This window comes from Poecile atricapillus, chromosome Z (genome assembly GCF_030490865.1).
Source record: "Poecile atricapillus isolate bPoeAtr1 chromosome Z, bPoeAtr1.hap1, whole genome shotgun sequence".
Lineage (NCBI taxonomy): Eukaryota > Metazoa > Chordata > Aves > Passeriformes > Paridae > Poecile > Poecile atricapillus.
In genome coordinates this window covers 60,677,386-60,702,945 of record NC_081289.1, presented here as the reverse complement: position 1 = coordinate 60,702,945, position 25,560 = coordinate 60,677,386, and the positions used below count along the sequence as shown (strand labels likewise).

Here is a 25,560-nt window from a genome sequence, read left to right as displayed (position 1 = left end):
CTTGAATACTACAGCAATCCAAACAAACCAAAAGCCCACCAAAAGAAAAAAAAACAACAAAACAACAAAAAACCCCAAACAAACAAAAAAAAACACCAAAAAAAAAGCTTCAATACCCTCACATTTCCTTCACTTCAGTGAAATTCAGTGTGGTGCCCTTATATTCCTTCCTCTTTTGTTTTTTTCTTCCAGGCAGTCTGAGGCAAAGACTTGACACTGGGTGCTCATATCAACTGCACTCGTAGCTCTCCTGTCCAGAGTGACTTTTTCAGAGGCAGGCATGGTATTCATCAGAATGTGTTGAATCCATGGGGCAGATTAAGTGAGAAACATCTCCTGGTTTATTTGGAAAGTTGTACTGGACGTTTTTCTGAATCTGCAAATTTGGATGTACTTTGTATAAAGAATGCTCTCAGCACCTGATCAGGAGGAGGTTTAACAGCCCATAAATGGGAGCGGTGCCCAGAAGATGAGACAGTTTTCCTGTCCCAAGGCTGGATGTACCCAAATGATTGATGAGCAGCCACAGTGCACAGCAAACTGAACACAAATCCCTATAGGAGAGTGATTTTTTCTCCTTATTGGTGGATGAAGTTATTTTAAAGCAGCACGCTCATGAGACGGCTGTATCCAAGCTGTCTGACCAGCAGGATATGTGTGTCCAACTTTGCAATTACTTTGAGCATGAGGGATGATGCCTGAATGTCTGCATCACATTTCCTGTGTTGCTCTTGAATTGGTGACATGTGCTGGCTCTGGATGTGCCTTTTCTACCTTTTCTGGTAGTCACTACACTGTCCATCCTGCTCCAGCCCTGGGAGTTACCAGGATTCACTTCCTGCCCTTCACTTCCAAATGAGTCCAAAATGTCTCCCAAACAGCAGCACACTGTGTGTGCTGGCATCTTGGTGAGCTCCTCAGCAAGTTAACACCAGCATCTGTCACTCCTGCAGCAATCACTTACAGTCTCCTGCCTTTGGTCCCTTCTGGTGTCTCACACCCACCCATTGCCATTCCTTTCTCATTCCTACCAGTCTTCCCATTTCTATTACTATTGGAATAATCTTCTTTTGTTAGAAGACAGTTACATCTGTAAGAATTCTTTATCTGAATGAATTTCTATGAGAGATTTTTTTTTGCCAGGGGATGGAATTAGCATTATGGACATTAGAAGGCAGGAAATGGTGTATTTTTTTTTTTTTTTTTTAAATCAACTGCTTCAAGGGAGAAAATGAGATATGCTTTTGAGAACAGCTTTCCATTATATGAGAAAGCAGAAGCTCCATTCCTCATTCTCACACCATCTGTGTTTATTAACCCTAACTATTTTAAAAACAAAACATCTCTTACATTTTTCATGTAAGCCAGGGTAACAGAGTCCACATACCTATCAAAGCAAGTGCAGGAACCATATAGAAAAGCAAGGTAAAAAAATTCCTTTTATGATTATTTCTAACCTCCACAGGCCTCAGAAAACTGCCTGAAACTTTTTACAGTTCGTGTGTGTATAGAGCCAACCTGGACCAGTCCTTTGGTGCATCCAACCCAAAATCTTATTTCCAGCTGTGGCTGTGACAAAATAGGCAAGAAAGACTGTAGAAATAGGACAGACACATACTGTTGATTCCTTTCTGTATTCTCTTGGCCTATAGTATTTTTCAGCATAGTTTATATGTATTTAGCAAGACTTTAAGAATTTTTCTCCCAATAGTTTGTCCTTCAGCCAATTCTAGCATCTTCAACAGCCATTGGCAAAGGTTCTATAGGTGGACTACTTACTGCATGAAGGGCTGCTCCTCTTAATTCAAACCTCATCCTCTCATAATTTCTTTTGATGTTCCTGAGTTCTTCTACTTGGTTCTGCCAACAGGCATATTCATCTGGTTCCTGAGTCCAATTAATAATTGTCTAATGGTCTTTGAATAACCAGTCCGTAATTATTAGATAGTAACTGGATAATTAAAAAAAAAAATTATCTCCCAACATCCTGGAGAAGCATGACCATAGGGTTATGCTCTACCTTTTATAGCCTGATTTGGGTCTTCCTGATACCTTGGTGTCAGCTCTGTTTTTAAAGTGCACTATGTGTGTGTTTGGGAAGGAGTATCAAAATGGAAATCAGTACAAGCAGCAAAATTTATTTCCTTGGAAATAAATACTTTAAATCAGCTAGTTGTAAGTTGGGATTTTTTTCTCTATATACTTATTTTTCCCCATTATGTTAAGCTTGTGTACCTTTAGAGACCCTAGAAACATTTTTAGCTCTGATTTCTGTTATATGCCATATCTGAAGTCTTAATTGTTTCTCCAGCAGACAGTGTCCAGCATGGCACATGCATTTCCCACTCCAGTGAATGCATTATGATGCTGATATCCAGCAGGTAAGTGTTTCATTGGAGTATACTTACCAATCATTCTTTAAAGGGAAGATATTTTTCCTTCTGGGGTTTTCAGGTGCTACATCTCATTCCATGTTTGTTGCCTATAAACTCAGAGTCAAAAAAAAAGATGTTTCTAGCATTAGCAATTGTTAATTCAGATCAACAGAAATTCTGAATGTGCGTAAAACACTTCTTCAGCCACAGAATCTCACATTGTTCAGTCCAAACTGCTCCTGCTTGGGGGTAAATGATGGCTGCCAGGTAGAACACACCCCAAGCAGGAGTGTGGCAAGGACAGGTTGCAGGCTCAGCTCAGCCTGGGACAAGATCATTGGAAGGGCTTGAGAAAAACAGATGTTTATGTTGCATTCATATTTGGGGTAACTCCCCATGAGGACTCGCAGTGGCAGCCTGTGATATCCCTTCAGTGCTGGGCTCCTCTGGGTTTTGACTGACCCTCTGTCAGGACCAGCTGTGCTCCATCTCTGCTGGAAGGGTGGTTGCTGTCAGTCCAGGTCTGGAGGAAATATTATGGAGAAGGAGAAATGCAGGGCTTGGGGGAACACTAGTGATAAGGCAGAAGCAAAGACACCCCAAGAGCTGGGTACCATTGACTTCCAACAGCTTGGAAGTTACCTTTTATTTAGACATTTAACAGACAGCAGGTAATTAGCACTAAGGTCATAACCCAGCAGCAATATAACATGGATCACACTTGATGTAACACTTATTGTCAGAAAACCCCTGTGTACATAAGCCCACGAGATACCATGCATGGAGTAAGCATGAAAGATTGCTCCCCAGGTGGTGGTCCCAGGAAACTCTCCAAATTCTGTCAGTAAGTGATTTTTATTATTCAGTTCCCATTCTTCCTTTCCCTGTAAACAATTTGATCTGGATGTAAACCATCAGGAAATGCTATGATGGAACAAATGCTCAGGGCTGTGCAGAGGCCATGCCAAACTCTGCTCCTGGGGTGGCAGGACATGGGGCTACCCATATGGCTGCCTGTCACCAGAGTGAAGGGTGCACAGGCCCCACAACTCCACTGGGCAGGACTCTTTAGTGTCCCTTTGTGGGACACAGTTGTGTCCAGGACAGGCACTCATCCTCCACACTTGTTTTTGCTTGTTTTCCTCATGCTTGACTAGAAGCCTGTCAGTCCTGAGCAGGAGCAAGCCTCCATGCAGGTATCCACTCAGTTCCTCTACAGGCTGAACTCTTCTGTGAAGGGCAGACGGACCTTAAGCCCTTCTAGGGAAGCAGGGTGGAAAATCAGAAGATCTATAGCAGCTTGTTTTCTCTTTTAAATATTACATGATAACAAGTAACTCAGTGCAGTGGTATCCTTGGGGTTCATAAGAAGTTAATACCAAGGCTGTATTACCTTTTTCATCTTCATTTCCAACCTTCAATTTGTAGTTGATTTATTTTTTCAAAATTTGCCTGGCAAAACACAGGCATGGACCAGAGATGCATCTGGCACTGCAGTAGGAATCAGGTAGGGACAGTGGGGCTTGGTATATTATCTTCAGTTTCAAAACATTTTCTCAATTCCAAAGCTGGAAATATGTATTCTTTAAAAACACAGATTCTATAGTGCAGAATCCATCTTCTGCAGCAAACCTCCTTACCAGGAAACTGTGAAGTATGTCACATCTCAGATTACTTAGTGGACAATCACTCCTTGAACTTTTAGACCACCTTCTATTGCCTCTAATATTAAGGCTCAGCCCAAGGTCATCACGTTCAAACTAATTCCCTTTTAACTGCATTGGACGGTGTCCTGCACATGAACTTCCCAAATGCTTTCTGTGTCAGTCCTAGCTTATACCAGCCTTTTCTGGATCATCCCTTCCCTTTGCTGGCACAAATGTCTGTACAACAGTGAGAGAACAGAGCAGTCACCAGAACAGGGTTTGAAAGAGAGGAAAAAATAAAAAAGGCTTGTTTTAATATGGATCAGCTCACCAATCCTGTGCTTCATAATGTCAAGAGAGAGGGGGAAAAAAAAATACAAACGGTCAGTGAAGAGCAAATGATGCATAAAAGTACAAACTAAACTATAAATGCATGGACATGATCAGTTTCAGTCACTTGGCTTTAGACAATATAAAAATCTTCTTTAAGCTTTCAAGTATTTTTGTAGCTTTAAACCACTGGTTCTCCTCTCTCTGAAACAATCTCCAAAAATGGAGAATGACAACAGTGGCAGAAGAAAATGGGACCAGTACTCTGTGTATGGAGTGAGCAGCTCTCATCTGAGTGCCCAGCCTCATTCCTGGCTCCCTGAGCTGCCCAGGAGACCCTGGATAGCCAATATCTCATTTTATTTTCCTAATTTCCTGCAGCCTGTGAGACAAAAGTGGGACTTTGCTCTGTGCAAAAAAGCAAGAGTTTAGAGGCTGTGCCAGGTAATTCTGGGAGATGTGTGTCCTGGCTCAAAGACACTGCTTGGGCTCATTCCACTCTGAATTCTTGCCTTCAAGAGGACTCCCCAAAGGGATGAATTCTGACCTGCACCTCGCAGAGACAGAAGAAGAAAGCTCCAGCATTGCCATCCAGCCCCTCACTCCCAAGAGGCCCCTGATGCATCATCCACTGTCTGGATTTTTTGTGGCGGAGGCATCGGGGATGATGGCTCTAGGCCCGCTGCAGGTACAGGTTAATCTTTGGTATCCGATTTTGGCTATTTGATTGGAAACAAAAAGAAGTACTAAGCTGTCACTTGCAAAGTGCCCTGGCCAAAAGGCCAAGGTTACCAATGTTACTGATACTGAATACAGGTGCTGCTGCTGGGAGCTGCTCCTTGTGGGTGCTGGCACTCAGGGAGCAGGGCTTTGTTCTTTCTGAGAGCTATCAGCAAAGATTCCTGCTGGCATTAGGTTATGAAACACAGCTGTGTGGAACTGCTGAGCAGAGCGTGGGAGGAATGCCCTTTCTCAGGTGTGGGGTGCTCACGCCCAAAGTAGGGGTGTGGGAGTAGCCCATAAATAAATTGACCTTCAATCTTGCACAGAGACCACAGGAGATCCCAGGCTGCTCTCAGGTTTCTGAGCAGGGCTATGCAGTTCTTTCCTCAGACCAACTGGGAAAATGACTGCAATGCGAATCTTCTGGAGCTGCAGAGTCCTACAGCTCCAAAAGCACCATAAATTTGTCAAAGGTCCCAATCACTCTCTAAGTGTAAAGAAACAGGATAGGGATACATCCAGGGGAAAGACAGAAATGTACTGCATGGCTGCTATTTCGGGATATGAATTTACCTTTTAATTAAAAACAAGGTCTTGAAGCTTAGGGAGAATCTGCACTTAGTTCTGGATCCTATTTCTTTGCTGCTCCTTTTATTTACAGAGTAAGTTGCTGAAAGCTGTTGTTATTTTAGACATGAATATTTTTTATTTGAGTGTTACTGCCTACCAGAGACTTTGCTTTTTTATTTTTTTTTTTAATGTTGGCTAATTTTGTGTTTTGAGTAGGAAGCTTCAACTTCACACCAGTTCTACACAGGCCCTTCTGCTATCCAGCAGTCTGGGCAAGATAAACCTGTAATCAGGACATTCCTCCCTTAACCTCTATGGCTTTTTCACGATTTTATTATTGCTCACCTTACCGTGGACTTTGAAAAGATACGGGGAGTATCTGAAGTAGTTTAAAACTATTTAATCTTTTAAATATCTGGGATGCAGGCAAGTGTCTCTATATATCCACCCAGCCCCCAACTTTGCTTTTGCTTTTTAACTGCTGAATGAATTAGGGAGGGCAGGGCCAGGTGAGCTGCCTGCAGTGATATTTATGGGGAGCCAGCTTCCTCCTACCCCTCAAAATGCACTAACTACCTCTGCTCCCATACCAGATACCTTCCCAAATCCTCAGTACCTGCCCAAAACAGCTGTGCTGTTTGTCCTGCATCACCCTATTCCTCACAGGAGAGGGGACCCCCGCGGGCACCACCCCATCTTGCCCACATTTAAGGTGGAATGGAGCACCCAGGCAGCATCAAGGCAGGAAAAGTCTCTGAAAAGCAGCAGAATTAGCAATGTCTTGCATGCCAAAGCAAGTCCTAAGGCAGGCAAAGCAGCAGCCAGGAAAGATAGACACCCATTCCCAACACCCCACCTTGTCCATTCCTCCACCTCAGCACAAGGTGGGAGGCAGTGGGCAGCTCCAGCGCCAGCACCCTCATCCTGCTCCATGGCTCATCCATCAGGAGCAAGGAGGAGGATTAGAGCTTGGCATCATCGTGGGCATCTGCCTGCCTGCCAGGCTTGCTCTTTAAAACAGGCTGTCAAGCAGAGATAGCTGTTGAATCAATATGTGCCTGGTAGCTGTTGATGCCATTTCTGCCAGCACAGGGTGGGCTGAGCCACTGCACACCAGGAGGGATTCAGGCTCTGAGAGAGAGGATGCAGTGCTGACTCTTCAGTACCCACATCAGATGACTGTGAGAGAGCAGTCAAACAGGAAGACTTCAGTGATGGTGTCTCTGAGTTGCCGCTGCCAGTCCCCCCCTCCCAGTGCCAAACATGAATGTTTGCCAAGCACAGAGGAGACTGGATATACTATGGTTGGTCAGTTCTTCGAATGAGATGTGAAAGCAAGGGCCTCCACTACCAGCCTCAACAAATCCTTTCCACATCCTGAACAAACTAGGAAAATCAGCTGACATCCAGAACACTGTCTCCTCTTCCTCTGGGCAGCTTCTCATGCCCATCCCCAGGCTGCAAATTGCTGTGGATAATAGCTGTGACCATTCATCCAGACCATGGCTGCCTACCTGTGCTTGCGTGGAGGGCCCGGAGCTCGATGGTCCCACTGCAGAGGGGATGCCCGGCTATTTGGAGCTGGTGTACTTGGTGACAGCCTTGGTGCCCTCTGAGACGGCGTGCTTGGCCAGCTCTCCTGGGAGCAGCAGGCGCACAGCTGTCTGGATCTCCCGGGATGTGATGGTAGAGCGCTTGTTGTAATGAGCCAGGCGGGAGGCTTCTCCAGCAATCCGCTCAAAGATGTCATTGACGAAGGAGTTCATGATGCCCATGGCCTTGGAGGAGATGCCAGTGTCAGGATGGACCTGCTTCAGCACCTTGTAGACATAGATGGAGTAGCTCTCTTTCCTGCTTTTGTGACGCTTTTTGTCACCCTTCTTCTGGGTCTTTGTCACGGCTTTCTTGGAGCCCTTTTTGGGGGCTGAGGTTGACTTTGCTGGCTCTGGCATCCTGAGACCTCTTCCGCTGTGTCTTGGAGCTGCTTGGAGAGAACATAAAAAAAATTCTAATTATTTTTTGACCACCTACAGAATAATTGTACTGCTGGGGGCAAGCAACAGCTCAGAATCTGAGACAGATACCCCATGGCCCTGTGTGAGCATTTCTGAACTGCCAGCAAGAATTTCTCTGGTTTATGTATGGCTTTTTGTTGTTTTCTGTTTAAATACCTAAAACACTGGCCTTGTCAACATCTCTGAACACAAGCCTAATTGGCATCTACTTAGTAAATACGAGATGGAGCCTGAATATCTTTCTGAGAACACTGCAGTTCCAAAGAATACTCTAACTTCAGCACAGATTAAATAAAATCTTGCTGGAATAGGCACAAGACTGTTGCAAGGTATCACTGCAGCCACCTTTACATTAGACTGGTCAAAATTATTTTATATGATTTACAATCTCCAATAAACCCTTTCTTATTTGCATGGAGATAGAAGTTTATTTTGAGGGTGCTTGCATTTCTGTAGCTATTGTTTGACACCATGTTTTCCAGTGAAATATAAAAAATATAGTTTTAAGCTAGCTAGCTGAGCTACAGGAATATATCAGTATTCACATCGGCTATCAAAAGATACCAGAGAGTAGAAAAGCTTAGAGGAGGTGGCAGGAATCACCTGGCCAAGAAACAGGAATGTGGATAGGAGTCAAAAAGCAAAGTGCTTTTGGGCTACATGTTGATGGAAAAAATTGTTTCCTGCTATTTGATGCTTTTTTTGCTTTTGAGAGAGCAAGCCTTTGCTGGACAGTTTACACCAAAGATGCCTGATCCTCCCTCTGAGTTTTTCTTCAATAGGTCACAACGTGCAGAGCCATGACCTGCAGCTGGCTGCTCTCATCCAGAAGTGCAGTAACAAAAAAACAGTATACAAACCCATCAAAAAACTGTGTGCCTCCCTTATACTACAGATTTACATGTGCTTTACTTCATGGACCAAGGGGAATAACTGTGTTGCAACCTGGTAAATTGTTTTGTGTTTCAGAGAACACTTCGAATGCTCCCTTCAAAGACAAGGCTCCTCCAGGTTTTGCTGGAGGAAAAGCTTACAGCATCACCCCAGGGCTTGGGTTTTACCGCTCTGCATATCCTTTGAAGATGACCTAGGAATTACAGTCTGCCGGCCAAGAGAGACTAGTAGAGAAAAAAGAGCTTCAGGGCTGATGGCACATGGGAAAATGGATAGAAGTAAACAGAAGAGAGAAAGCTGGGATGTAACATATGGTCTGCACACTGAGTATCAGAGAAGGACCTAAACAGTGCCTGTGCCAAGGCAATGGCTGCATGCTCAACCCTGCCTTTCCTCCTTGGGAAAGAGCGAGCGAGACGTCTGATTTCTCCATCTGCAATCAGAGCCAGATGCAGCAGCACCCATGCAGCCCAGTCTATACAAAGCTCCGGGCTGCTCCCTGTGGGAGGAGACATCATTGACCCTGAGGCCGGCTTTAGTGCCCAGCCCCACCTGAGCGGATACCAGCCCCAGTTTCCGAAGGACGGCAGCCAGCGGCAGGGCTCCGCAGCAGCGTGCGGGAGCAGCAGGGCCGCCGGGCCGGGGCTCCGGGACCCGCACGCTGCCGCTGCCGACGGGCAGCGCCGCATTTCGGCACGGCTGCAAGGGCAGGCTGGCACTGCCGGGGAAAGGTCTCCTCCACAGCCCTCCGAAACACCCTGCTGGCTAGAAGCCAAAGTCAACAGTGTTCTTAGATCTGGATTTCTGCCCCAGAAAAAGTTTCTTCTCCGAAACCATGATTTTAATGTGCTAAGTTTTTCACTCTGCCACCTCATGTCCTTAGTTTTTTCTAGCATTCTTCCTAGTGGTGGCATTTGGAAGGGCAAGCGCTGGACTACCCCAAAAGTTCTGGACACTTTTCAAAACTGACACCTTTCCCTTAAACACCACATTTTCTTCCTCTGGTGAAATCACAAGTTTTCTTCCCTTTTTTTCTCTATTTGGGAAACAGCATTGGGAAAAGAAATCCCCTACTGCTCTGCTTGTAGACTTGAAAATATGTCTTTTCAATGGAAAATGATTTTTCTATAAGAAATAACTGTGCATTTGCTTTTTTTTTTCTTTTGAGCTCATTTCCTGCCTGGAAAACACCACAACTGAAAAATGCAGAGGAGTATTTCTTAAGCTTTTTGAAAAGTATGTCCTTCTAAAATATGTATTAATTCTTAACTGCACTTCTACTGTAGCTTTTAAAAAATGAATAGAGAACCCAACAGGTACCAGAGTGATTTCACATGGCTCCAGAACAGGTCACAGCTACTGGACATCTCCGTCCATTTGCTCAGCTAATGGCCTTGGGTAGCATAGCCTGGGTCTCACTCCTCTCCCACGTATAGCTGCAATGGGAGAAGCAATGATGCTGAAATTCGGAGATAAGCACTAAAACTTGTGCTTTACTCCACCCATTTCTTTGCAGCTGATTGTTTAACAGGTAAATTACACCTTCTTTGCAAACTGGCTGTGTTCTTTGTGGTTTATTTGGGCAGTGCCTAGCATGTAGAGTCTGAGTGCATTTGCCAGGTGCTAAATAAATAATGTTAACAATGGTCAACAGTATCACCAATCCTTCTGTCAACAGTGCAACACAAAGCACAGCAAGTGCTGCTCAGGTATAAAGACAGAAGCAGTGGGATTATTCCCAAAGTGTCCATGTGGCGAGTTTTTTGTTTTGAGGAAAACAAAAAGATGACCTTTAAAAGAATGGTTTATTTTTATAAAAGTAGTTCCATGTTTTTGTTACCTTAAGGGAAAAAAAAACAAAAAAAGAGTTGGAGACAGAACCTGAAGAGGTTAATAATTTTTGGTTCTTATTTTGCAAGTGTTGCTGATATGATTGACTTCTCTACTGTGAGGTAGACCAAGCATTGGATACAGGCTGCTCAGAGAGGCTGCAGGATCTCCATCCTTGGAGATACTCAAAATCTAACTGCACACAGTTCTGAGAAACCTACAGTGGCTGACTCTGCTCTGAGTATGAACTGGATGGATGTTTGCCAGAAGCACCTCCAACCACATCCATTCTGTGACCTTTGGAGACTGAAACTGGATGGAACATACTTTATGAGCTGTGTTCCCTTGATTGACATTTCCAATGGGATACTGCTGCCCAAGATTCCCACATGGACCCTAAGAAGAGATGGTGTTCATTTCCAGGTCCAAGCAACTGAGGTCCCGGGGATACAGAGTATGGCCATGCAAGAGAATGCACTTTCAAGCAGCATATTTGGAGTTTCAGGTTTTTGAGGAAAATTCTGAGAACATTCTTTTCTTTGTGGCTTTGTATGCTCTGAGTTAAATCAGTTATCAGTGCTGGCAGTTTTTTCCTTCCTCAGAAAACCAACAAAACCAACCACAGTAATTTTTCCAGCCAGTTCCAAGCAGCAGCCTGACTGCTGCCAGAAAGCAGAGCGGTGCAGAGTGACAGATACATCTTCCTTTGTGTTGACACTCCTTTCTTCAGCATCATTAAAAGGAAAGTGAACAGAAAAACATATTCAAAGATACAAATCACCAGAGTCTCTCAGATCTGAAATGGGAGACGAGCCCTGCTGAGAAATCCCACGTGGAACCTGATGCTGTCTCTTTTCCCCAGGCTTGATATATCAATGGAGAGAGACAAGCAGGGAACCTCCTGCAAGATTTTTGTTCATTTTTGGCCTTACCGCTGAGTCTGTAGGACCAGTGCCAAGCTGCTGCCAGCAGTGTGCATGGGTGATTGCGGGTGGACTATGAGCTGCCCTTTTGGACCTTTCCTCATGCAGGGCTGGAAACAACACTTGGATTTTTTTTTACTTTATTTTTTCTTTGGAAATCTGTCCTTGTAATGATGAGCGCTGGTGCATCCACTGTAAATCCCCATGCCTTTTCTGTAATACCCTAGTCAACCATAAAAGTCACATTTCTAGAATCAGTATTTGTTCTTACGAGGTTTTGTTGACAAATTAAACATATGTAGGAAAAACTCAAGCTCTCATCTTTTCGACATCTGAAATTCTGACATTTGTTAATCTTCTGATGTTCTACTTTAATCCTTGCTAGAGCAAATGAGAACCAATGGGCACCTGCTTATAGTCCTGCCCCTTAAATAGAAATGCCCTGTCCATTCTGTCCAATTATTGCCCTTTTTCTCATTTTCTCATACTATATAAAAGAAAGAATACTTGGCTTTATTCCTGCATGTCAAGAAATACTAAAGAAAAGTTGCTGCTGCTTTTTGTTTTATTTTCTTTGAAACACAAAGGGTAACAAATTAGGGAATGTTTCCACCAAAAGGAAAAGGCTTTCTAATGGATTCACCTGCTCTGAAATGCTTTTAAGATCTGGTAAATATAGTTTACAAATTACCAGGTGTCAACAAATGACTGTTATTGGAAAAGAGAATTTCTGCAAACTGCAAATCCCCTTCCTTTTATTATGTATGACCATCTACTATTATAAAAGAATATGTTCATCTGTGAGGTGTCATTATATAGTAACAACTGAGAAAACAGTATTTGTGATTATTTGGTAGCAAGCTCTGCCTCAGGTATAAAGCAGATCAGAAGCATGATGAGTCATTGTGAGACACTGGTGATGTAGCCTTGTGCAAAAACTGATAGTCATATTTTGGTCTGGAAAGAATATTTCTCTTGGTATGTTGTCTAGCATGTGATGATGAGGTATTATTTGCTTTGAAGAAAGGAGGAGGAGAATTTCCTAGAATAAGTAAAGCTAATCTGAAATGCCTGATTTCTTCCAGTGGTGGAGGGGTGCAGAAAACAGTTTTGAGATCCTAGGTTTCCTCCCAAGTAATCCAGTAACAGTACTAAAACCCCATTCTCAGTTCCACATGCTCTGCTACACTATATATCTCTGTTCTTGTAAAGTTTTCATTTAAATAGCTACCTTTCAAAGTTGGATATACACATGCAGTTTTCTAGTGAACAGAGGACTGTGACTACAGGTTAAAACTGAAGATGACACCTACTTACTGACAAAGAAAGAAGTGCTACAAACTCAGTCTCTGGCACAGACACACGATGCTCACACAGATCTTCATATTTCTTTAGAACAAATTCAAGCAGAACAGAGCACCGTGTCCGAGCTCTTTGACTGATATTCATCTTGCTTGTGTTAACCCATTTCTTGGGAGTTCTGTACAGAATACTACAGGAATCTTTTCTATTTTTTTCTATAATTTCAATTTATGATTTTTAGAAAACACATTTTTACCCACAGTAAAAACTGTAATTTCTTGTGCTTCTTCTACCCAAGTTGCAAGTATTTCTCAGGGCTGTTGGAGTATCAATCAGACTATGTATTACCTACAAAGTAAGGAGCAGGACCCTACATCAGAGCTCCCTGCAGAGAAGATACAATGAAATTTAAAAGAAAATAAAATCTTACCCATGAGTCAAGCAGAGCAAGAGAGAGACAATGTTGCAAGAATAATTACTGTCAGGAGACTAAACGCTGCAGTCCTTATGCTGTAAGAGTGTCTGAAGTCAATGGGGATTTAACACATCTGAAAGCACAAGTACAATGTTTAGAGATGCTTACCACCAACAGCTAACATTGTTTTCCACTGGAATCCACAAGGCTCAGTACTTTACAAAAATCAGACTTCATATTTTATCAAGGTTTTGTTACTGTTAATAAACGAGCACTTAGAAAAGCTTTATTATCTGCTCTTTTTAAGAGTACTCATTGTATACTTGCTTTGGTATATCTCCAATCTACATGCTTGAGCAAGTATCCAATAAATACAAAAAGGAGAATGACATTTTCTATGGCTCAATACCTGTTAAATGTAGGTGGGGTACCCCCAGTACCAGCATCTGCTACAATTACACTCCAGGTCAGCTTTCCCACAGAGTGTCAGTGTTTCAGAGGAACCTGTAGGAATTAGATTGGAGGACCCTTGTGGGTCCCTTCCAACTTGGAATATACCGTGACTCTGTATTATCACAACCATCCTCAGGAAGCCAAACAGAGAACACAAGCAGGCTCACTTCCTTCCTGGGGTTTTATCAATAACTCAAAATCTCACACATAAAATGCAGCATGAGTCTCCAAGTTTTAGAATCAAGATTTTCTGCTTCTGCCACAAATCCTTTCCTGAAGCTACAGCCTTCTTTTCCCCTTCATATCCCACTGCAACTCAGCTGGACCCACTGGGAGCCAACCTGTGTCCAACTGCAGGGTTTAGCTCCCATCCTTAGACTAACCCAGCAAAATTGCTCTGGAGGTAGGGAACGGTCAGAGCCTGCTAACCGTGTAAGAGCAGCTGATGTCCAGCTGACCTGGGACAATCCTGCTGGGCAGAAGGAGCAAGACAGCACAGCAGCTCCACCGCTCAGAATCATCACAAGCTCTATATATCTTTTTGGTGGTTTGCAAAGTACAGACTACTGGAGATGGGCGTGAGAACCAAAATCATAGATGACTGGGGTGTATAATACCAATGGAAGAAAGGTGCTTTACTTATTCCATGATGCCCTATGCTACTGAAAATAAGAAATGCAGATTTGAAATAAGTTGTTCTGTGCTGTGTCAAAAATGAAAATCACTTGCTCCTTATCCACATCATTTCAGTTTCTCTGGAAAAGGAGAAGAGCAAAAACTCACTAAGACTGCTATATCTAAATAACTCCTTCTACAGCAGAGCCGTGGTCTCTAAAGTAGTAATGAGAATAAGCCTAAAGAACTGCTATCACTTTTAAGCAAACTATTTTTATGCATTTTATGGAGTAATGGAGAATTATCAAAATTCTAGACTATTTTCATAAGTGCTGAAAAAGGCATCCATTAAAAATGTGCTCATTCAGCCATTCAGCTAAAAATAGGAGAGAAGCTACAGCCCAACACCTGCAGGCCGTAGGGAGAGAGTGGGTGGGAGAGGGAGAAGAAGCCTCCCCAAGAGATGAGAGCTGCTCTGAGTTAAGGCAGGAGTTATGTGGGAATCAATGCAGACACATGCAGCACCTCTTCCTCCTACACACCCCACACCCAAGCTTTAGCAGGTCCCTGTAACCCTTTTCCAGCACCACAGATAATTTATGTAACAAAAAGAAACAAAAGCTGAGATTGTACCCCAAAATGTGTACTTTGGCCAAACTATACTGACTGGGATTAGTAATTTTCCCCATGCTGAAGTGGAAAGCTATGTGCTCATGTTAGGCTGAAGACCAGACCAAGGTCACTGAGGCTTTTATGAGCAATGTGATAGGTACATCACAATGTAGGTGTTAACACGTATTCTCAATGCCATGGATAACATATATCCATCAAAACCTTTTAACAACCTTCAAGGTGTGTATATGGGTCTAAGGCATATATGCTCAACAGACCTGGACGTTACCAGCATCAACTCTCCCCCTACATGGGGAGAAAGTGTCAGGCAAGGGCATGATGTGTGCAGCTGTAATCAATCATGACTGACATCCCTTCTAAATGAGAGTCTCTCACTTCAATCATTACTTCCCAGTTATATTACTCACATTTCAGCAAGTCCTGAAAATGGTTTCAGAAAAAACAGCAGAAAGCATGCAATGAAAAAAGTCAGGGATATGTGAAAGCTGCTTTATCATCATGGTAAAGCCTAGGTGCCTGGGAACAGAGTGTAAACATGGGAGGTGGGGGTACCAGACAGGTATATCCAAAAGGACTGCATGCCATGCCACAAGCTAAAGGACAGCAAGTGGCACAGCATCTGATTCCATTGCTACAGGACACTGAAAATATTGTAATGTGTGCATTAATAATTAATTTGGCATAGTAAAAGCAATTTTACTGTAAAACAGAGATGTGTGACTATTACTGGAGCCTGCAGGGAAACAAAGATAAATGTCCTTCCCCAGATCTCACATCATTCAATAACCGGATAGGGAACACGATCCAAAACTGCTGACACTTTTTTCTGCTGCTGCTGCCACCAGATCATATTACCACAGGCAGAGAGTCCTCTGAGCATTAGAGGTCATCTTCTGTAGGAAACAGCAAAATGGAGAGTCTGTTAGATGGAAGGAGAGGAGAAAAGCATGGCTGGGACAGCCAGCTCTGGCAAAGCTCCCCTGAACAGGCAAGCTGGCTTTTCTCCAGGAACAGATAGGGGTGAGCACTAAGACACAAGAGCTACTGAGGATAAAAGTAAACTCTGAAATAAGAACTGACAATAAACTGTTTTAAAATGTTAAAGAATAAATTTACACTGGAGATCCTTACATCTTTACTTGGAAGGGGGAGAATAAAGGCAAGGGAGGAGAGGAGAAAGACAAAGAAATCCAGTCCTTACATATTTCAATGACAAAATTTGGTATTATAAAAATTCTAGGAAATGGCTTCAGTATAGCAAGTAACTGCTCTACTTTAACAAGGCAACATTTTTCTATGGTGCTGTGCTACTGAAGAACTGTTATCAAAATGCACAGATGTTCTTCACTTTGTACTTCTCTTTCCTTTATTATTTATTGTTCTTTCCTTCTTTTTCTCACATCCATTACAAGTGCCAGGAGGTTCAAAGCCCCAGCAGGTCCTGTCTCATATGTGGTATTTGTACAGAGACTAACACAGTACTTTGAACAGCCACAGGGTTGAAAAACTGGCAGCTCTCCAGAAACTTAACGAAATGGCTGTCAAGTTAACCCATGCCCAAATTCCACATTGTACAAATTGCTTGTGAATAGTGTTTTAATTTACCTCTAATTTGTGATAGCATCGTTACTGCATGGATTTAGTGAGCTAGTCACTATGTTGATGCAGGCTAAAAAACACCATCTCCCTTCCAGAGAAATCAAGCCATAACTGGGGATACACCAATATTTACATCAGGCACAGGTGCAAAGAGCAATATGATGAAGACTTGGTTGCAACCACTAGACCAGCAGTGAAGAAAATGGGGGCTGCTGGACAAAATGACAGTGGTCCAGGATGGTCAGTAGCAATTAGAAACACAAAATGTGAAGCTCACTTTTCAAAATTCAGAAGGGTTTTCAAAGGCAGCAGGTTTAAAATGCCAGTGGAGTGCCATGTGAGCTGTACAATACTGTTATTTTTAACCATTCTTGGCTCCATCCTCCCACATTCACTTTCCTCCTGAGCTTTCCATGCCCTTAGTTTCCCCACTGCTTTAGTCCAATAGTCTCCCAAGCTGTTTCTTCCTTAGATGAAGTGCTCACCCTTTGCTCTTCTCCCTCCCTGCTGGTGCCTCTCCCAGCCCACTCCCTCCACAGATCTCATTAGTGCCTCTGCTTCCAGAAGCACATCTTTTCAGGTGACTGCCAAGTCCTTTTCTTGAGTTGTGCCCCAGTTATCAGGGAGCTGCAGTTGATAAGGAGGATGACTGGAGCTGGGCTGAGGACCCACAGTGCAGGAGAGGAGATAATATGGGGTTAATTCTGGCGTGTGAGACAGAGCAGGGTGGTACAGGAAGGTCAAGGCAGCTGCAGCCTCCACATCTTCAGGGCAGAGCTGCTGCACCTGCAGTGCATTTTAAGACAAACACATCAAGATTGAAAACAGCCTGTATTTATATTAGGTATGGTCAGCTCCTTCCTGAAAGGATCATCTCAGTCTCCTGTCTTGTAGGACTCCACTTGTTACTCAGTCAATTTCCAGGTCCCTCAGAGGACCCAAAGAGGACTGCTGCCTTTCTGTCAGTGTGGGAGCAGCTTCCCTTCCCTATGTTTCTTCCAGTGACATTTACCAATGGTTCATTTCAGTCCTTTCAAATTTCCCCTTTCCTTCCTGTTCCTTGTTTCTACCTGCCTTTGTGATAGAGAAATGAGAAGACTCTTACCATATGCTTTCCCTGGCCTTTCTTCACACTAAGTTTTATCTTTAACTGCTGAGCTCCAGAATACCTTCCTTTCTGTCCTTTCCCTACATCATTTCAAGAATTTCTTCAGAAAAAATGTCACATGTTTTTCTGTTCCAGCTTTCTAGCATAACTCATGTCCTTTCTGTAATTCCCAACAACCTGGGGTGGTTGTGTTCTCCTACCCTTCCATCCATTGCCTCCTGTACACACTACCTATTGCCTTGCCACCTCTGTTTTCATTCTGTTTTGTTTTCATTTCTACCTTGCAGTCTTCTTTCATGCAGAATTTTCTGCTTGACAAATATCAGTCTGCTTCATATGATCTCTCTCCCCTCAAGAGACAGAGTTACACAGGTTATACGAACAGGTTCTAAGGAACAGGTTCTAAGGAAAGATCTTTTGTGTCCAAAAGCATGTCTGTCTTTCCTGACTCTGACTGATATAGGCACTGCCTCTGACAAACTTTGCCCACTTACATCCTTGATTGTGGCTAAAAGCCCACAGTTTCCCCCTCAGCACACACCACCTGCAGTGATTACCTGGGGAATGATCCTCTACCTTCAGATGATGGATTTCAACCCTCCAGGTGACACATCTCATGTCAGAGATGTGTTCTCTGCAAACAGAAACTCTCTTTCCATGGTCCTCAGGTAAAGGCCATTTAAAAAAAAAAATAATACAGAAAACCATGCTGTTGGACCACCTATACACTTTCACCAAACTCAGGAAAAAACCCTCACCCTATTTTAAAAGAAGTTTTAAGGCTGTTTTGAAAGGTAAAGAATTCCTACTCCAAGAGGGTCGATGAAATAATATGACAAGGGTGGTGATTAAGTCTCACCACAAAGGAAAATGTTGAGTTGATGTAGGTGGCATATAAAACCCCCCACTCTCTTTATGAGTCAGGTAAGCTGCCAGAAAGTGGAGGTGGAATCTGTGGGATGGAGCTGTTTTCATCCCAGCCAGTTAGTAGTAAGCTCTTTGAACAACAAAAAAAAAGTAGTTTAAATAATAAATTGTATTTTTTAAGACTAAGACTCTTATCTAAATAGCAAAATCTATCAATTGCCCTTGATCCCCCATGATGGTGTTTGTAGTCAGTGATAGTCAAGGGAAAAAATTACGAAACAACTCTTCCCCCCACCCTCCAAGGTTAATGTAGCATTTTTGGATTATGCATCTATTCTTCCATCTCCCACCCAATGCATATGATCCTGCAGTCACAGCTCTCTCCTCTCCCTCTGGCTCCAGAAAAAAGGGAAGCTGACAGGCTGAAATCCCAGTCTCACCCCACACAGAACCCTTTTCAGAGGAAGAGCTTAGCTCTGCTGAGGAGAAAGCATTTATCTTCCAATAGCTGCACAGAAGTGGCTTAAGAAATGCATAAAACAAAACAATGTGGGGAAAAAATAAAAATGTTTTGTGAGATCTTATTTTGGGTCAGTCCAGCATCCAAGGGATATTTCAAAGATATGACAGTGTCCCTCACTTAAAACGAAAGTCTTTTCATTTACAAAAAAACTGAAATTGAGAAATGTAAAAAGAATGTCATGAAGTCCTTGAGTTTAAGGGGCTTAAAGTCCTCCTCTGGTATTGTCAGTGGGAACACAACATCTGCTCTGTTCACAGTGCAGCCTGAGCAAGATGCTTTCTTAAGTACACATCTGAATAGAGGAACATTTCCCACATACTTAATTCTTCAGTCTGCCCAATACACATGTTTGAGGATGGGCAGGAGAAGCTATTTCAGGTGCTAAGAAAGGGATGAAATAGGATCAGACTATCCCATGAGTAATTTCTGGTGTTCAGGTGGAAAGTGAAAGATGTGGAGGGAAAATAAAGGTGTACATATATATACGTAATATTTAAGTAAAATATATGTAATATATATGTAATATATGTAGGGGATGAAAAGGACAGTGACCAAAGAAATAGCTTGGAGAAGAAATGTCAAGAGGAAGGTAGAGTTAAGCAGTGGACAGAAGTGAGGTGTCAGAAAGGAGAGAGAGGAGGAGAGGGTATAAAAAGAATGACAAAGAGGGGGAAAAAAAGAGATGTAAAAAGAAGACATATGAAAGGGAACAAAAATGAGAGAAAAGACATGAGTGGACAAAAAATAGAGGAGGAAGGTAAAGTAATGAGCACAATGTTTGGTAAAGCAGAAATACTGAAGTATAAATAAGACACAGAAAAGAGAGACTCATAAGAAGGGTCACAAGAAGAAAAAAAGACCTTGCACAGCAGAGAATATGTGAAATAAGCAGCGGGGAAAAAATAAATCACCTGCTAGTGGGTGTGAGGTGCTGCTATCCCAACAAGGGACAGAGGCAAACCCTAGGAAGTGACAGGCTAAACCCAAGGAGAACAAAGGACCACGCTGGGAGAAGACAATGATACCCTTGTACTGGGTTGCTGCCTTTTGTCTGAAACAGAAATCACAAAGGTCATTGAAATTGCTGCTTAAATCTTACATCTGATACTTGAAAAAAACCCTCTTTCCCAATACAATCATTCTTCCTTCTCTCTCAGTGCTGGATTAAATTAATTACTGTACACTCCACAGTTGTACCTCTCTGCTGGGGAAGAAAACCCCAGACACCATTCTGCTCAAACCAGATCTTCATCTCTGGCTCCCTTTGCCTATAGAGGCTTCTGCAGAAACCTTTCAGTAGACAAAGGTAAATTTCCTGCAGCTCCAAAATCACCATGATGGATTTGGCTATCATTAGTAAAATGAGGAAAGAAAGAGGAAGGAAACAGGGGTAAGCACTCAGGAAAAGCTTTTTTTTTTGTTATTATAATTAGGAAATTTAACCAGTACAGAGGGAAAGAACTTGCTGCCTGTAAATAAACTGTCACTCCTTTGCACATCAAATAATAGGAACAAGAGGGAGTGTGTGGGAAGTACATTCATATTATCAAATTCTTTCTGATATTAACGTGTTCAATGTAATGAAAACATAATCAGGAAAATAATGTATTGTAATACAAATACTATGGAGGCTATAGAGGAAAAAACCCCAGGAAGATCAGTGTTCCCAGGGTAGCTCCAATCTGAGAAACCAGAGCTTTATTAGTAGTAACAGGAGCAACATATGGAGATGAATGAAACCATGTTTGTAAATGTGATATGCAATTGCACACTCTCACTTGGCTTTCCTTTTTCACGATCTGACTCAGCCTCCACACTCCCCCATCTTTTGATTCATAAATTCTTGATATCAAAAAATAAAAGAGTTACAAAGCCAGCATGCAAAGAGCATGAGATGACGTGAAATACAAGGATGCTGGTGAGCACAGAACGTGCCATCAATCACCACCCTGCAAATGGACAAATCTGCTGGAGATAAGCAGTGGAGACAGGGCCACCCTCTCCAGGGGCTCGCTGGAGGATGCCGCGCAGCAAGCTACAGCTCATCTCCACTGCACCAGAGGCGCATGCTGAGGTAGACAAATCTATTGCAAAATTGTATAATATTGCTTACACTGCACAGCAGCCACTCGGTTGGGCAGCCCCTGCATCACCAAACCCGTGAGATTGGAGGTGAGAGGAATGAGAAATAAAAGGGTTTCTTATGGCATATACTCCCTGTATTTTTTAAGCTATGGAAAAAAGATCAGAGTTAACCACAAGCAACACAAAACACAACAAACAGTGCATGAGCAATGGTTTACAGCCTTATACACGCACTAAATAATTAACAACCTCACGGAGTGTTGACACAGTGGGGGTCTGTATACAGGATAACCCCTTTCTTCCCTGGGGGCCCGGGCTCCTCAGCATGTGTGCGGTCAGGCTGCAGACGGCCAGCCCAGCCCGTGGGCACCGCCGGCCCACTGCGGGCAGCGCCCGGCTGCGGCGCCCAGCCCAGCCACGGCCGTGCCCCGGCCCAGGCTTCGCCCTCAGCCCCCGGTTAAGCGGAGCGCACTGAGCTCCGGCCATACGACTCCTACGATCGCAGCAAAGCACTGGCAAGGCTGACACCGTTTCGGTGCATTCGCCAAGCCCGGAGAACGACGAAGCCCCGGCTCAGCGGGGCTCGGGGTCCAGCACAAGGCAGGGCAGGGCTGCCCGCACACCGCATCGCGGTACAGCGGTGCGGCAGCTCGCACGCTCGGGCGGCGCGGCCCCGCTGCGGCCACTGCGGCGTACGGTGCCCACCGCTGCCGCACCGCAGGCAGCCAGCGCAGGGGAGGGTCTTGCCTGCTGGGCGTCTGGGCTCCTCCGGAGGCGAGCTCCAGGCGCCGGCGTGGCGCGGGGCAGGTGCGCACGGCGGGGCCGGGGGGCTGCTCGCTGCCGCTCCGCGCAGATCCGGCGGGCGCCGCGCCGGACGGGCCGCGGGACCGGGACCCGCCTCCGGTCCCGACCAGGCTGCGACCGGCGGGGCGCCTCGCTGTGCGCCGCCGCCGCTGCGGCCCGGGCCGTGCCGCACCGCCCATAGCCCGCCCGCCGGCTCCGCCCGCCCCCGCCTCTGCGGGCTCCCGCCGCGGGGCCGCCGGGGGCGGGGCGGGCGCGCAGCGCGGCCCCGGCGAGCGGCTCGGGCGAGCGGCTCGGGCGCTGCGGCGGCTGCGCGGGGCGCTCGGCACGGCCGCGGCGGCGGACGGGCACCTGCTGCCGCCTCGCCCGCAGCGGCGCCGCGCTTTGTCCGGGCTCAGCGGGCGCGCCCGGCCCCGGCGGCGCCCGGCCCGGCTCAGCACAGCGGCCGGCGGCTCTCGGGGCGTCGCCTGGCTCCGGCGGCCTGGGCACGGTGCGGAGTGTGAATGAGAGTTTGCTCCGATTTCCGAGCAGGGTGAGTGCCGCGCCGGCCGGCTCGGGGGAATAATAATAATTACAGTACTACTACTACTAATAATAGTAATCATTTTTTTTTTTATTTTATTTTATTTTGCGGTGTCCATACCTTTACAGACTAACCCGGCGCCACCTCCCTGGGGCAGGGTTCGTACGGGGCGCGGTGCTTCTCACCACCCTCGGACGGGGACCCTCGGGAGGGGGCTGCTGTCTTTTGGTCCCTCCGTTCCCTTTTGTTCGGCTCTCCCGGGGCTGGGGGAAGGGGCGGACCGGGAGGTTGCGGGGGAGCCAACGGAGGTCCCGGCCGGTGGCGCAGCTGTCCGGGCGGTTGCGGCACACGGGACGCTGTTCCCGTGCGCAGGGGCTGTCCGGCTGCCCCCTCCCTGCTTCCCGGGCAGAGCAGGGGCCCTCTGCTCCTCCCCGCGCCCCTCCAGCACGGAGGAGCCGCCCTGGGCTGCGGGGACGGGCGGTGGCATCGCCGCCACCAGCCAGAAGGCAGCGGCTGTAGTAAACACAGCGCGTGGGGCGGCGGTGAGCCCGGTAAAGGTCGCATCCTTGTGTGCACACGCAGCCCGACCTATCTGGGCTCCCCAGCTGTTGTACTGGGGACGCTGTGGCGGCTGCCGGTGGCTGTCGCTGCTCCCGGCCGCTGGCTCTGCTCGGCGGTGTTCCCCGGCTGCGTGCAGGGATCTCCCTTGGCGAGGGAGCAGCGGCGAGCTGCGTCACACCCGCCTTCACCTCCTCCCGCCCCCGGCCGGGGTGGCAGCTGGGTGGCATCCGATTTAGCAACGAGGGCTGGCAATGCAGGTTCTACTGTGAGGTTTGATTCCTGAGCGGTAGCTGTGCCTGGCCGAGTTCAGGGCTAGCCACACGGTCGTGTTAAATAGCAGCCAGCAATGTACTGATTCCGCAGAGCATGCAGTGTCTGGATGCATCTTGGTGTGGGGCAATGAGGCACGGGAGTGCTGGAGCAGTAGAAGCAGAGGAATGCCGCTGGAGAGCTTACTCGCAAGGGGACAGAGAGAATGGCATGGTAAATGGCTGCTTTGCAATTCAGGCTGCCAGCCTGGACTCCTTCAGACAGGTCAATAGGTATGCGTAGATTTTGCTGCCTTCTGTGTGCTCCTGTGGGTCATCCCTGGGCTTGTGTGCACAAATGGGGCAAATGGGAAATCACAGCTTTTTGTCATGCTTTTGTGTCTTGCCTTGTTGCTGCAGCTCCGGAGTTTTAGATGAGTTGATGTGGTTATGGAATGAATGATGGACAAGTTCTCAGTATCACATTTCCAGTGGTGGTTGAGATGTGGGTAGGGATAGGAAATATTTAATAGTAGGGCTCTCAGGCCCCTGTGCTTTGCATCATCTGGCAAATCCTGCCTTTGCTTTTAACATGTGATAAATAGTTTCATTCCACAGAATTAGAAGTATGAGCTTAACTACTTTTTTAAATGCCATATTTAGTTATCAAATATCACATCTAGTTATTCAGGAAGGGAGTGCTTTTTTTAGTCCTAGTCCATCTTCTTCAGAAGCTGACAGTTAAGCTACTAGCTCTGAAACTGATAAAATACAAAATTGGTGTTGTTTTGGCACTGAACTGTGCAAAATTCCATGAAAGTCTGAGTTATGTTTCACTATTTTTCGTATGGTGGCCACAAGAATGTTTGGCTCATCCCTCTGCCATAATAAAGGTGGTTTTTGGGCTGAGATGCCAGACTGAACTGAAATGAGCCATGTCGTGCATCCTGCTCTGCAGGTAAGCTCTTGGAGCTGGTTTCGGATGGTGGTATGTGGGACTGACCTGAGTTCAAGTATCAGACTGATGGGTTTGGTTTTGGGGTTTTTTTCTCATTTAACTGTGGCACTATTGTGACATGATTTGTTCAGCATGTCCTTGGTCAGGGGGTGGTTCTCAAGCAGCCTGGGGTTGGCTGCTGCTGTTTGGATGTATGTGTACCACTCCTTGGCGTGGTACAGCTTCTGCTCTGGGTGAAGGTATCACCCAGGCTTTGACCTCCTGCTTGACATCTTGCCAGCATTGCTGTGTCCTGGTGACCTGACATTAGTACCTGTGGGGGGTGAGGAATTAAGTGCAGCAGTGGGGACAGGACCAGCTCTTTCATGGGACCTAGTTTCAAAGAGACTAGTAGAAGGGAGATCCCAAATAAGAAGGCAAAATTAAGGGGCTGACTAGCAGCCCTGTTGTCTTTCCAGCCGGAAACTAATTCCCAATGATTCACAGCAGAAACTGTTCCCTGCCCCTGCCCCTTTCACTCTGTGAGCGATGTCGAGAGGTTATGGGTATAGGAGTTCATTATAAGAATTAATGGCTGGAGCACTATTATGTGCCAAAGAGATTCAGTGTTGTTTGAGACCTGGGGAAAAAAAGCCAAGCTGGAATACTATGTTTTGGCAGGGGAACCCTTGCAGTGTCTGTAAGTGATTAGTACTGCTATTAAAGGTCAAGTATAGGTCCTGGGTATGATACACTGTCTGTGGATACGTACGAAGTACATATATGTGTGCTACATATATGTGGTGTGTCTTCAGCATCATTCTGGTACTGAAATATTCAATCCTTAACACAGAGACTTCAAACCTAAGGAGAGGCATTAACTGTTTAACCCCCAAAATGATGACAGATCTGTTGGAAGAATAACAAAGATCCCGTTTCTCCTTATTTTGTCTGCTGAAAATTCACTTTTTATTTTTTGACTGTATCACCACCAAATCTGTAGGGACTCTTGAACACCAGTCTGTGTTTTGTATAACATATGGTCCCATTAGCAATTTTACTGTGAATATTTCTTTATTTAAGGAGTAATAGATCACATTTCCTGATGTTTTATTTTTGTAGGTCTGGGTAATAAATACTGTTCAGGAAGGCATGTGTCAAGGGCAATGTATACCTCACTAATTCTTTTGGGTTAAAGTTATGTAGATATTCAGTGGTTTATCATGGTCTCTTCCTCCCTCTCATTACCCCCAGTATTTCTCAGGCTTTGTCACGATACTCTGTAAATTCAAAGTCCTGAAAGCCCTGGCTACAGCCAAAATACTCCAGTATTCAGAGAATTCTGTCATCTTGAATTGGAGGCTGTCTTGTCCAAACCTGCATCAGGCTCAAATAAAGTACGCTATTTTCTAGCTTTATCCTGTAACACTGATTCAATTTCTTTCCTACACAAATTTTTTGCAGCTAAAGAATATCTGCATGGCAGCATCCATGCTAGGAGGAGAGATCACTTTCTCTAATGTGTTATTTTTATGACAAAGCATTTGATCAGAGGGAAAGCTTTGGACAGTAAGTGCTTCATCA

At 45.1% G+C, this 25,560-nt stretch overlaps 2 protein-coding genes across 3 annotated transcripts in view; one reads left to right on the top strand and one right to left on the bottom strand.

The window, feature by feature from the left end:
• Positions 1 to 2,979: 2,979 nt before the first annotated feature.
• Positions 2,980 to 21,786, bottom strand: LOC131573052 (histone H2B 5-like). Its single transcript, XM_058826630.1, has 2 exons — positions 21,654 to 21,786; positions 2,980 to 7,625 (listed from the first exon to the last, which is right to left on the bottom strand). Exon 2 carries the CDS (start codon positions 7,594 to 7,596, stop codon positions 7,216 to 7,218), a length of 381 nt encoding a protein of 126 aa, XP_058682613.1. The 5' UTR covers positions 7,597 to 7,625; positions 21,654 to 21,786; the 3' UTR covers positions 2,980 to 7,215.
• Positions 21,787 to 22,014: 228 nt separating this feature from the next.
• The window catches only part of LOC131573169 (GRAM domain-containing protein 4), a 75,466-nt gene continuing 71,920 nt past the window's right edge, over positions 22,015 to 25,560 (top strand). For both annotated transcript variants that reach the window (XM_058826866.1, XM_058826867.1), the window contains exon 1: positions 22,015 to 22,239. In XM_058826866.1, coding sequence (XP_058682849.1) covers positions 22,211 to 22,239 — 29 coding nt within the window. In that variant the 5' untranslated portion in view covers positions 22,015 to 22,210. The remainder of the gene's footprint in view (positions 22,240 to 25,560) is intronic.

Excerpts from the sequence above, each read along its gene's own strand:
- LOC131573052 (XM_058826630.1), bottom strand. The coding sequence starts at position 7,596 with ATGCCAGAGCCAGCAAAGTCAACCTCAGCCCCCAAAAAGGGCTCCAAG.